This window comes from Engystomops pustulosus, chromosome 1 (assembly GCF_040894005.1).
Source record: "Engystomops pustulosus chromosome 1, aEngPut4.maternal, whole genome shotgun sequence".
Lineage (NCBI taxonomy): Eukaryota > Metazoa > Chordata > Amphibia > Anura > Leptodactylidae > Engystomops > Engystomops pustulosus.
Window position 1 is genome coordinate 207,654,078 of NC_092411.1, and position 11,794 is coordinate 207,665,871.

General features: G+C 36.4%; 1 protein-coding gene across 1 annotated transcript in view; it reads right to left on the bottom strand.

Annotated features, from left to right (window-relative positions):
* The window catches only part of DKK2 (dickkopf WNT signaling pathway inhibitor 2), a 50,696-nt gene extending 39,508 nt beyond the window's left edge, over nt 1–11,188 (bottom strand). Inside the window, exon 1 of the mRNA XM_072119138.1 lies at nt 10,167–11,188. Coding sequence (XP_071975239.1) covers nt 10,167–10,385 — 219 coding nt within the window. The 5' untranslated portion in view covers nt 10,386–11,188. The remainder of the gene's footprint in view (nt 1–10,166) is intronic.
* Between the last annotated feature and the right edge of the window lie 606 nt (nt 11,189–11,794).

Sequence of the window (11,794 nt, forward strand, 5' to 3'; positions counted from 1 at the left end):
ACAGAAACTGTGTAGGTCCCTCTGCAATACTATTTCTATAACTCGAATTCACCTCTGTCAGGTTTCTGGAAATGTTATATCCATAACTATAAACATGGTGGGTGGGAGAAGCAGCTGTGTATTGTCACCCCTACCATATTTCAACAAAGTAAGAGTACCCATTTAAGATAAGTGATCAATTTCATGAGTGGTGGTCTGGCAACTGGCACTACTTCTACTAAGCTAAATTCCAGAAGCAACCCTTTAAAAGCAGTTAGAAAGCTAGAAATCATCTCTAAGGTTTGTGGAGGTAATATTAAGAGAGTGCAAAGCTATTATGAGTGCAAAGGATGGCAATGTTAATGCTAATTTTATTTTTATTTTTTGCTCACAGTATAGTTCCTGCTTTATTACTTTTTACAATAGGATTGAAAGAGGACTAACCAAGGGTTAACCAAATAAAGGACATTTTATGACGAGCCCTTTAAAAGAGTCGGGTCTGTGTAATTTTTATACTATGTATAATGTTCAGGAACCATTAGAAAGCTAAAAGAGGATTAAATGCTAGTTATTCCAAAATCAAAGTACAGCTCATTACTGCTTTAGAAACCTGATACATTAGAAAAATCCAGGCATATGCACATTAGGATCCTTGTGTTTTGTCTCAAATATTGTGCGCCCTCTTGTGGAAACATGAAAGATATAATCTCAGTACACAGAAATTCCACCAAACTTTTAAAAGGTTTTAATATATTATAAAAGTATAGAATATCCACCAATAAAAGTAAATTTCTTTCTTAAATTCATAAATAACAAGTTGGTTAAACTAAATTAAACATAGGAAAATGTAAAAATTAGCATGTTTGACACAAATATAGCCTAAGTTTCTGCCCTGTGAAGTAGCAAGCAGCTGATGTAACTATAGTTTATCTGGAAAACTATGGAAAATATATGCATATGTTCTAGTGCTAGACGTCAAGCGATTGGAAGCCTGGTTTTAATAATGGTTTTCTGGAAAGAATACCTGAATATTTTTTATGAGATAAATAATAAAAGTTGTATTTTAAATATTCCAAGTATCAGGCAGCACGTCTAAGCAGAATAAGACTGTATAGTCGTACTCTAATTAGTTGGCTTACTTTACGCCCGAAAATTAGCACACAATTCTGTCGGATCAGTAGTATTTCTGGCGATCCAACCTTTTTGGCGCCCCTTTTTCATAAACCACGCCCCTTTTGTCAAGCTAGTCGTAGGAGAGCCAGAAAACTGTCTAAATCCATTTATAAATGTGGTGCAGACACTTTTTTGTGCAAATTGTGCAAAAAGGAAAACACTTATTTTCAGATCCTAAACGGTGATCAGACTGGATTATCATTGAAATATTATTATATTTTTTCATACATTTAAGGTTATTTCATGTAAAAAAAGCATCTTAGCCATAATTAATGTGTATTAGCTTTTAATACAACTCATGAATTAGTTACATACAAAAGGTCCCATCACTCAAATTTGTGGAACACAACTAATTAGGGACCAATCAGGGTAAGATTTATTTTTTTTACATGTTTTATATCAATAAAGTAGTTTTCAATCTTATTTTAAGCTGTAGTTTATAAACAACAACATTTGATATTCAAATATCACTGCATCCACAGCCACCCCTCAGAAACCCTATCCAATATTCATGGTTCTTGAAAAGGTACAACTCCACAACTGTAAAAAGTGCAAATATTATTAAAAACACAATCATATAAAATAAATCAGATGCACATACTGTATTTCACTACTAATATGTATCAAACAATTTAAATGGGTTAGACAATTTCAGTAAATTATTGATATTATTTGTGTTATACAATAAAAGTTATACAATTTTTCAATATGCTTTCTGCATCAATTCCTCACAGTTTTCTAGATCTCTGCTTGCTGTACTTCTATATGAAGCTTCTCTATTTACTTTCAGTGGTAAGAATCTGTCCATGCTGATGTGATGGACACGCAGGTTCACGAGCCGTTATTATCACAGAGAGTAATAGGAGTTGTTTGATAATAACGGCTCGTGCATCTGCGTGTCCATCACATCACCATGGACAGATTATATCCACTAGAGGTAACCTTAGAAGTTTTCTATAGAAGCAAAGCCAGTGGAGATCTAGAAAATGGTGAGGAACTCATACAGAAATTCTATTAGAAAATTATATAACATTTCTGTACACAAACAATATCAATTATTTGCTGAAAGTGGACAACCCCTTTAACCTCTTTATATGAATATGGATCCCAAGTGAAGGGAGATAAAAAGGCCAACACCAATGTCCTCCAACTTTGTCCCAAAAGAGTTTTATTAGATACCAAACATAATATTGTATTGGAGTACCAGCCATAGAGCAATAGTCATGTTTAACACTATTCCCTCTGATATGCATTACGTTTGGAATCTGATCAAGTCTAGCTTTTTTATTTTTGTTTTTTGTTTTCTATTAACAATGCATGCTGGGAATCACAACTATGGCTTATGGTTGTAATCCATGGTTTATTTAGAACTACTCTTCTACTGACCCAAGAATTAGAGATAATAAATACCCTTAGTCCATACATCTGTTTCATCATGTTCTAGCTATAATAACAGCAAAAGAAAAGGTCAACATCAAGAATCTGTAAATGTTCAATGCTCTGACTGATACCATCTTAAAGGGATTGTATTAAGTTTAACATATACCCCCTATGCACAAGATAGGGGGTAAATGTATAATTGCATGGGGCACCCCTAGTGACCTGCCAAAGAAACCCTACAGAAAAACAAACAGAAAAATGTGGAATAAAGATGACGCATATGGTCTTCAATCCCAATGGCTGCTGTGCAGGCTACAAGGAAGGGATATGCTTGGTCCAGTTACAAGGAGAAGGTAGCCATAACATAGGAAAAGTGATCCCATAAACCACCTGACCATATTTTTTTATGTCATCACTTTTTTAACATCAATGAAATACATTTTTGATGTTTTTACATTTGCTGGTGCGGATTCATACCTTTTTTGTAGGTTCCCATGACCTGCTTTATATTAGTAAAACTTCAGAATTTTGGAAGTCAAATATAACTAAATGAAACGCAGGACAGAGCTCTTTCCTGCACTCCATGGGTTTCAATGGGGCTGCTGTATCATCTGACAGGTCGGCCAAAATCCAGAAATTCCATTGGTATGAAGAATAACCTCTCATTTTGTGGATGATGGGAGAAGCTGCTGTTCTCACTGTACATCCCGTGTGGATAGGAGATACATTTTAAACTTAATACAACCGCTTTAAATATGTATTGACTCCTAGTTACAGACAGACCGCCCTGCCCACATTGACCTATAGTAAAGCTCTTACTGTACCTTAGTGTACCTCTCATCTGGTCACTGTCCCTTTTGCACCCCCTCCCAAAAATAGGAAAAAATTAAGATAGCTATAGATAACTATAGCTGCTGGGTCCTAAGGCAAATCTGTAAAGAAATTATGTATACCTATCACCTAACTGTTGACCTCATTTGTGCCTGTGTGCCCTTTACCCACACAGTATAATACCCACCCTCAAGGTCAAACACTGTCTAATTGGCCCTATCATGGTCCCATATGGTATAATGCCCTTTCCTGTTATACCCCACCAAGTATAATGTCCCCTTTTGTGGTCCCCACTGTATAATATCTCCTGTCCTAAAACAGTAAAATAACTCTCAGTGGACCTCCAAATTAATACCCAATAATGTGGCCTACTTTTTTTTAGTAGTTCCCACCTACATTGCTTTAATTTATTCCATCCACTACTGTTAGAATAATAGAAATTTCCCTTTCCCTGCTCCATCACAGCAGTCATGCTTGCTCTTAGACCACTGCTTGTGTGGCTCGGACACTGGCAGGGGCAACGACATCATCATATGGTGTGCTGCACATAGACCCAGGAAAAGAGGGTAATCCAACATATGGCCAAAAATATCTTTTCTGTGGCTGTCTGTTAAAACTCCATTTTATTGAAAATCTAACTTTCTTTAGCCACTCTCTTAAGCAATGAATCAACTCTGACTATCGCATAGTATCTAAAATCCCCTATGCTGTGTCCCCTCCTTTGCTTCCTAACAGATGTGTGATTGTTACACAATTTTAGTTTTATGATCTTATGAGCAATTGAGGGGATAATAAATCTTACATAAGTTCAGCTGCACACGTCAAACAGGTGTTCATAGTTTCCCCAAAATCTGTATGTCAACAATGGCAGACGGTTACAGTTGTGAAAACACAGCATATCTCAATGGCGGACTCAATTAGTTGTCCCTAAGCATTATCATTCCCTGTTAATACAACTAAAAGGCTTAAAGTCAAATTATAAAAAAGTAATAAAAAAACAATACAAAACATAGAATTAAAATGTACCTAATGCTGAATATTAGCCTTCAGATGATGACTTCATAAGACATTTCTACTTTGTTAATCTGTAATTTTATTGTCCCATATCAACAGTTATGAAACAAGCATTGTCTGAAAATTTTTAGAAGTAGGTGCTGTTTTTTATCTGGAATTATATATGGGATGGTCCTCTAGAGGTGCCAAAATTGTATGCATTAAGTGTTAAAATTTGTCATTCTTAGCAGGACCAACCCATATACAGCTGGATATGGCTCCTACTAAGGTCAATAGGAACCATATTGCATATTGACCTGGAGCCCCAATGGCGCACCTGTAGCCAAGTTAGTGAATGTTTTTATATTGCATTTCACCACTTCATGTCCATTTGAAGAGAATTTCTCAAGAATATATATCCATTTACAGCACGGGATTTAATGGGCGTTGCCAGGATGGGACATATATATATATATATATATATATATATATATATATATATGTATAGATGCCTGTAGATGATGCATGAGAAAAAGCCACATAAAGTTGAATGAAAATGACTAAAAGAGCAAAGGAAGCAAAGAAATCTGCCTGGGGTATATTTCTCTTTGTAACATTTGACAATGTATTGTGTTCTTTTAGGTGACCAGATTAAGACGCCTGGTACAGGCAGCTTCACAGTGCCTGCTGGATGCCAATCGAGGTCTCCTATTGAAACACTTGCAATGTGTCCCAGTGTTTATAGTTCTCAGGAGAAGAATGCATTGAAGGTGCTAATAATGTCTGCCTGAACGTAATCTATCCGTTTGCCCTTTCATCATTGGCAAAATCATGTTTTAGACCTGAACACCTCTTAGATTTCCTCTCTTTTTCCAAAGCCTTCTCTTTTCCTATTAGCCCCGAAGCTAAATACCTGATCCTGATAGTTTTAAATGTCACTCCTCCACTTGGTTCTCACTGATTTATTTCTATCCAGGAGAAGGACAGTGCACTGTTTACTGGAGGAGTGTCTCCTGGGAATGTGCCTGAACTCCATAGACATTTCAAGAAGTAAAATGGTTAATATAGTATTTCTTTTCACATAATAACAGACTGCAGCTCTTATATAGACAGACAAAACTTGTAATTTGACTTCCTCATTATATTTTTTTCTCTGTACATAATGGAAATGTTCCCTTATTTGCTGAAACTCTACACCGACAATTTTTGAGATGTTCAATAAGTCAAATGATAGACAATGGTAATTTATCCTCATTCATAATTTCTTTTTTTTATTAGTAATATTTTTTGACCATAAAACAAAACACGAATTCCCATATCTCAGAATTGTCTCAATCATCTTAACTGGTTTTTGAAAATCATTGGGAGATATTTATCTTTTCTCTTTCTAGTTTTCCTGTCAGTCCAATTCCTTTTTTGTCTTGTTTCTGTTGCTTGTCTTAGGCCCGTTCCACACTTGCGAGTGTGATGCGATGAACTCGCATCACACTCGCAACGCATGCTGCCGGGAACGCGCGGCCCGAACGCTGCACACCGGGAGTAAACTCAGCATGTCAGTTCACTCCCGGTGAGCAGCGTTCGGGCCGTGCGTTCCCGGCAGCATGCATTGCGAGTGTGATGCGAGTTCATCGCATCACACTCGCAAGTGTGGAACGGGCCTTTGGTGGATTTTCCTTGTGTTAAATTACTCTTGTGCCTGTTAGTCTAAGATTGCTGCCTGGTGTGGAGAATGCAACTTTTAAAAAAAATCTAATTTTTTTGCGCAAAAAAAGTCAGAAAAGTCAAAGTTGGTTGTCTTGCTTCTTCCTGCCAAGTTCACCACCTGGGACCATGCAAGCTTTTGCAAAACTTTCTGTGACTTTTAAAAAAAAAGTTGCATATAGCCAATATAGCTAACTTTAGTCTAAACAGGTGGATCTCTTAGATAAATACAGTGAATCCATTAAAAAAGAGTGCACCACGAGTGCCAATGTGAAAAATTTGTTCTAACATTTAAAAGAAAAGTAATGATAAACCTTCCCCATGTGTTTGCCCCACTGTGAATGGAACTAAGTTTCAATTGCAAAAAATTATGCCACACATCCAAAGTGTGTGAATATAACCTAAGCTACTCCACCGCCACTTTTATGCCAGTCCTAAAGATAAGATAGTACAATTATATAATATAACTTCTCAGTTTGGACCAATGACCTGCTATGGTCAGTGATTGGCTGAGGTTGTTTTCTCCGGGTCTCAGGACGTCACATAGGAAGCACAGAACAATAAGGACTTGGAAACATCCAAATGGAGCCATGGGGGACTGGAGGAGGTTGTATAAACTATAATAATGTCTTTTTAATCTATGGATAGCAGGTTAAATTCTATATCATATTTCATCTGTCAACTAAAGCATCAGATACATGCCAATTACATGCCAATTCAGCCCTACTTTATTCATATATTTGTAAGGTTTGTACATGAATATCTGCCGTCTCGATGCGAACATATACATGTAGCATAGCCGCAGAAGGTCCTGTTTAAACACACATATGATTACACTCAATCTCACAATTCTTCTGTCAGATACCTTTTAAAGTTCAGCAGTAATGAGTTGAAGTACCATAAATTTGGCCCCAGTCCAAGGTAGCCTTCCAACAGACATTATATGTAATATGACATACGCTAAAGTAAAAAAAAATCTCAAATTAGAAGCATTACAACATCGCAGCAGTCACCCTCTAGATGAATTAACAGTGAAGGTTTAATCATAGCTCATGCATGACTCCAGGAACTACACACAGTTCTAACAATCTATTGTTAAAAAGGACAGACCAGAGAATAAAAGGGAACAGATTTTTAGAAAATACTTATTTTGACTGGAACTAGAAAACCAGAAGGTGCACATTTAAGATAAATAAATCACAATTTGGAATTTAACATTTTAGAAAATCCTGATTAACGCAGGATGTTTTTTTTCATATGTAACTATCCCCATCTGTCGAGACATTGTTGGATTCCGTTCTGTTGCAGATTTTTATATTTGTTTTGAGCAATTGAAGCTCATGTTGCCCATTAAACAAATAACCAAATTAGGAATAGTAAACAACAAAAACTCCTAAACAGCAACAAGAAAGGAAATGATCACATACTTCAGAAAATAGTTTTTTCATAATTTACCGTATAAAAAACTCAGATAACTTGCTTGATCTATGGGTCCATTACATTTCTATCTCCTCCTTAACTATCTTGTTGTTTGAGTTGTATTTATTTATTAATGACAAAACTTTCTCAGATCTATTGTCACTAATAAATCTACCTCCTATCTATCTATTTATAAATCTATCTATGTATCATCTCGCAGGTTGTATTCACATGTTGCATTTCAAATACCTTTTAGAGTTTAAAGCCAAATGTTTCTGTTTAGAGAACTCAGTAATCTGTTACATTTTAACAGAATGTTAAACATTGAAAAACGGATTGCAAACGCAACGTGTGAACGCAGGCTGCCATAACTATTCATTATTCTAATGCTCTTATCACTAAATCATACCTACCACATGTGTGCTTGGCCCTTTAAGAATCTACTAAACTATGAAAATATATCATTGTAATGTATATACAAGCACTCACTTATATAAAATTATAAATGTAAATGCAGTATTTATATGTGAAACTCATAACAGGATTTTTTTTTTAAATTGACAAAAAAATGTTTAGGCACAGTTATTAGAAATCAAGAATCACTGCAAGTGAAATGAAACCCTAGGGATGAAGGAGATGAATTCCTGTAATCTAATGCTGATGGCAGTGGTAGTAAATGTTACAAATTAGCATTTAATGATGCACAGAATGAATTGTATAGATACTTATGTAAAAGTGAAGACTCTGACCATCCTGTGATGTATATCTTTTCCCTCTTCTCAGACACATGCATGTAATTAGTGTTGATTTATTTAGATAAATAACATATGTTTATCATGAGCTGCCATATCGGGTAACCTGTCTAACGTGTTATTTCAGTTGAAATTATAATGTTCTCTTCTCTTTGACATATTATATGTCACTTATCTTATGATGTGTAGTTCATGTTAGCTCGTTTTGAAGGGGAAAAAAATGTGTAAGAGGCAAGTTAATAGAAGCCAGATGGCTGGTGTGATAAGAGGGGGTGCTGGGAATATCTGTCTAGAATGGCCAGAGCTGAAGGGATGAATTCCCTGTCTACACATCTTATTGAGGAACAGAAGACTACACAGAGGAGATGCAATGAGACTAACTGTGAAACCAACCACACAAGTTAGGGTCACTATGACCACAGTTACAGCACAGCTGTATAGCATTCATTTAGTAATGGAATTGCAGATGTAAATGAAGCAAGAATTTGCAGATGTAGCCGAGCTCAGTTTGTCATTGAACACAACTCATCATGGCATGTCTAAGTGGTTTTCCATAAGAATTTCAGTTTATCATTTTGCAAAAGGGAAACAGTAACAACTGAAATTTAACTCTACATCTGTAACTGAGATTATGTAAGGGTCAAATAGTTTTGCTTCCACTTTTTGTGAGTATTACTTGTCAAGAGTATTCAAATATGCATAATAAAAGGAAACAGATACAGGATAAGCTGTTTCAGAAAAGATTCTTTATGCCTGTTCTTCAGGTGGGACATTAAAATACACTTTAATGTACAGCATAAAAATACTACAATAAACTAACCATACCATTACTATACAGTGCACTGTCCAACACCTGTGTGAATCCACAGCATTCTGGGTATTATTGCCTCAATTTTAATGACAATACTATAAATAGCCTTAAGTACTGTATGTCAACGTAACATATCAAGCCTGCAGGTATCTTGATGCATAGGGCAGCATAATACAATGATGTATTTATCTATGATATAGCATTATTTTCCTTGGATTTTCCTATGTCATATGTTTATGTTTTGCACCTGATTGCTAACTGAAGGATATTTAACAGAAAATGCATCAAATACACTTTCTTTAAAAAAGAAAGTTTCATCTTCCGATACAGGTTCAATTCAACAATTAAGATATTTAGGATTCATCAAAGCAAACAACTGACACCAGAAATCAGTTTTCACTGACATTTGGTGGCTTATAGCATTCCTTTACTAATACTCCTAATTTACTCCTCTAGTAAATTCAGTATTTTATAAGCACAGAATAAACATTTTGTGTTACCTTAGTAATCCACAGCTTTTGAGTATATATATTACATACATGAGGACACCAATTAATAAATTTAATGGAATAGCAATGGAAATAAATAGAAACAAACAACATCTTTAGCCAAGAGAAACAGGTACCAAAGTTCTGTTTACATTGCATACTTAGACTACAGGTCCCTTGGTGGCATTGGACCAAGAGCAATTACATTTTTCAAATTATCATAAAAGTGGAACATAAAAAGTTCATTAAAAATGAAAAATTGTTTTTCTACCTAAAATGAAAAATTGTGTTTCTACCTGAAAGTGCTGTTATGCCATTCATATAATTAAATATGGACTAAACTGCCTATAACTTATTTGCCCTGGATGGTTACAGTATTCCTTTACATATTAATGGGGGTGTTTACAAACATAGATGTTATTCAGACTATATAGAGAGGACATTTGCTGTTATGTATGCTTCTTTATTCTTCATATTTTCTGACAATGATGCAAATTCTATGGTAAAGAACATGCATTACCAGATTCAAACACATTTCCATATTTTCAATATTTCATCAATTCAAATGACAGTGATGATACTTTCTACAATATAAGGCAAACTGCTATCTTTGTGAGGCATTAAAAACGTATATGTTACCTGCCCAAGGTTCTTCCCTTTCTTGTGGGAAACTCCATGCTGGAAGCTTAAAGACCTGTTGGTTGCTGAAGTCGGAGTCTGTACAAGTACAATAGACTTGATGGAATTGACCTTGGATCTGGAGGTGTCTAGTTGGGTACTCTCCACCATCAAGACAACGGCTAGTAAAGGTAGCAGGCAGCAGCACTCCCCATTCCACCCCAGGAAAACCATGTTCATCCTTCAGCAATGAGTGGAAGTGAAGGAAAGAACTATGACACAATTTTCCAAATGTCTCAAACAGAAGGCACTACAGGATCTGTTCTCTCTAGTTTACAATCACACCCAATAACTTTAAACAGTTACTGGAGAAACTGCACATCTGTTCGTTTGAATACATGGGAGTGGAAAATGCAATGCATGCATTGAAAGTCATCAGCATCCAATAGCCTCCTGGAAGATTCACTAGAATTAGGATTTACAGTTGAAATGCTTCTTCAATTATGTTAGCTTTCTAGTGTCCATGCAATGAAGAGTCCAGCTCAGATTGTCCTCCTAGAGAGGTCCAGCAGCATCCTTAGACAGGGATCCAGGTGAGCAGCTGTGTGGCTAGGATGCTGCAGGAACAGTTCTCCAGTGCCATTCAGAGAGGCAGGCTGCACAGAGCCAGCAGTGATGTACAGGACCTGATCACTGTGGAATAATACACATACAAACATTCCATGTGTTTCTGACTCTTTCTGGCTTCCCCTTTCTCTTTGGTCTTTAATGACCTCAGCTCCTTTCTTTTTATAGGTTTCCACAATGGGTTTCTTCCCCCCGCCCACATCCAGGAGTGACAAAGCATGAAACTGATCCTCCAGCTACTTCTAACATTTGGAAGGAAAAAAAGAAAGGGAGAGATGCCCTCCTGAGAAGTTTATCTCCATGCTTCCTACAATCCTGCATCCTGGAGAGCAGAGGCTGAGTGCACACCTCTCATTCCTTGCCTGCTCTGTGCAAGACATTAGAAGATCCACAGTACTCCCAGGCACATCCTATTGTTCTGTCTTTCCTGTCCTACAAACAATTACTCTGCAGCTGTTCCACAGGAAATATTTCCTTTTTTTTCTGTCCCTCTAAATGTCAGACATCCCTCATATACAAGTATTCCATGTGGGATGTCCAGAGCTTGATGCTGCATGTTTCTAACACAGAATCATGTCTAATAGTGTTGGTAAATATATTTCAGCATATGGTTAGCAAATCAAAGCACAAGTTCCTATACACATATGGCACCTTGTTTCCTCTTTCCCCACATTCAAGCACCAGTCTCTTGCACTTGAAAAAGGGGTTCGTTAATCCCACAACACTTTGTGATTTTGAGACAATGAACTTTGTAAATGTATCGGCGTGTGCCATTGCTGCTTCTCCCCTCTCCAAATAAACAAATGGGCACAATCCCAACTCCCATAGATTGGTAATTGGGTACAGGTATATACAGGCATTTATGTGCTTGTATTCCTGCTCAGAAATACAAGTCTGTTTCACATGAGGTTGATAAATGTTAGATCAGATCAGTTTCCTTTTAACTACATGGTTGGGGAGAGCTCGGACTGTATTAGGATGCTTTAGCAATTTCCAATAGATTTGACTTGAATTCCAACCTC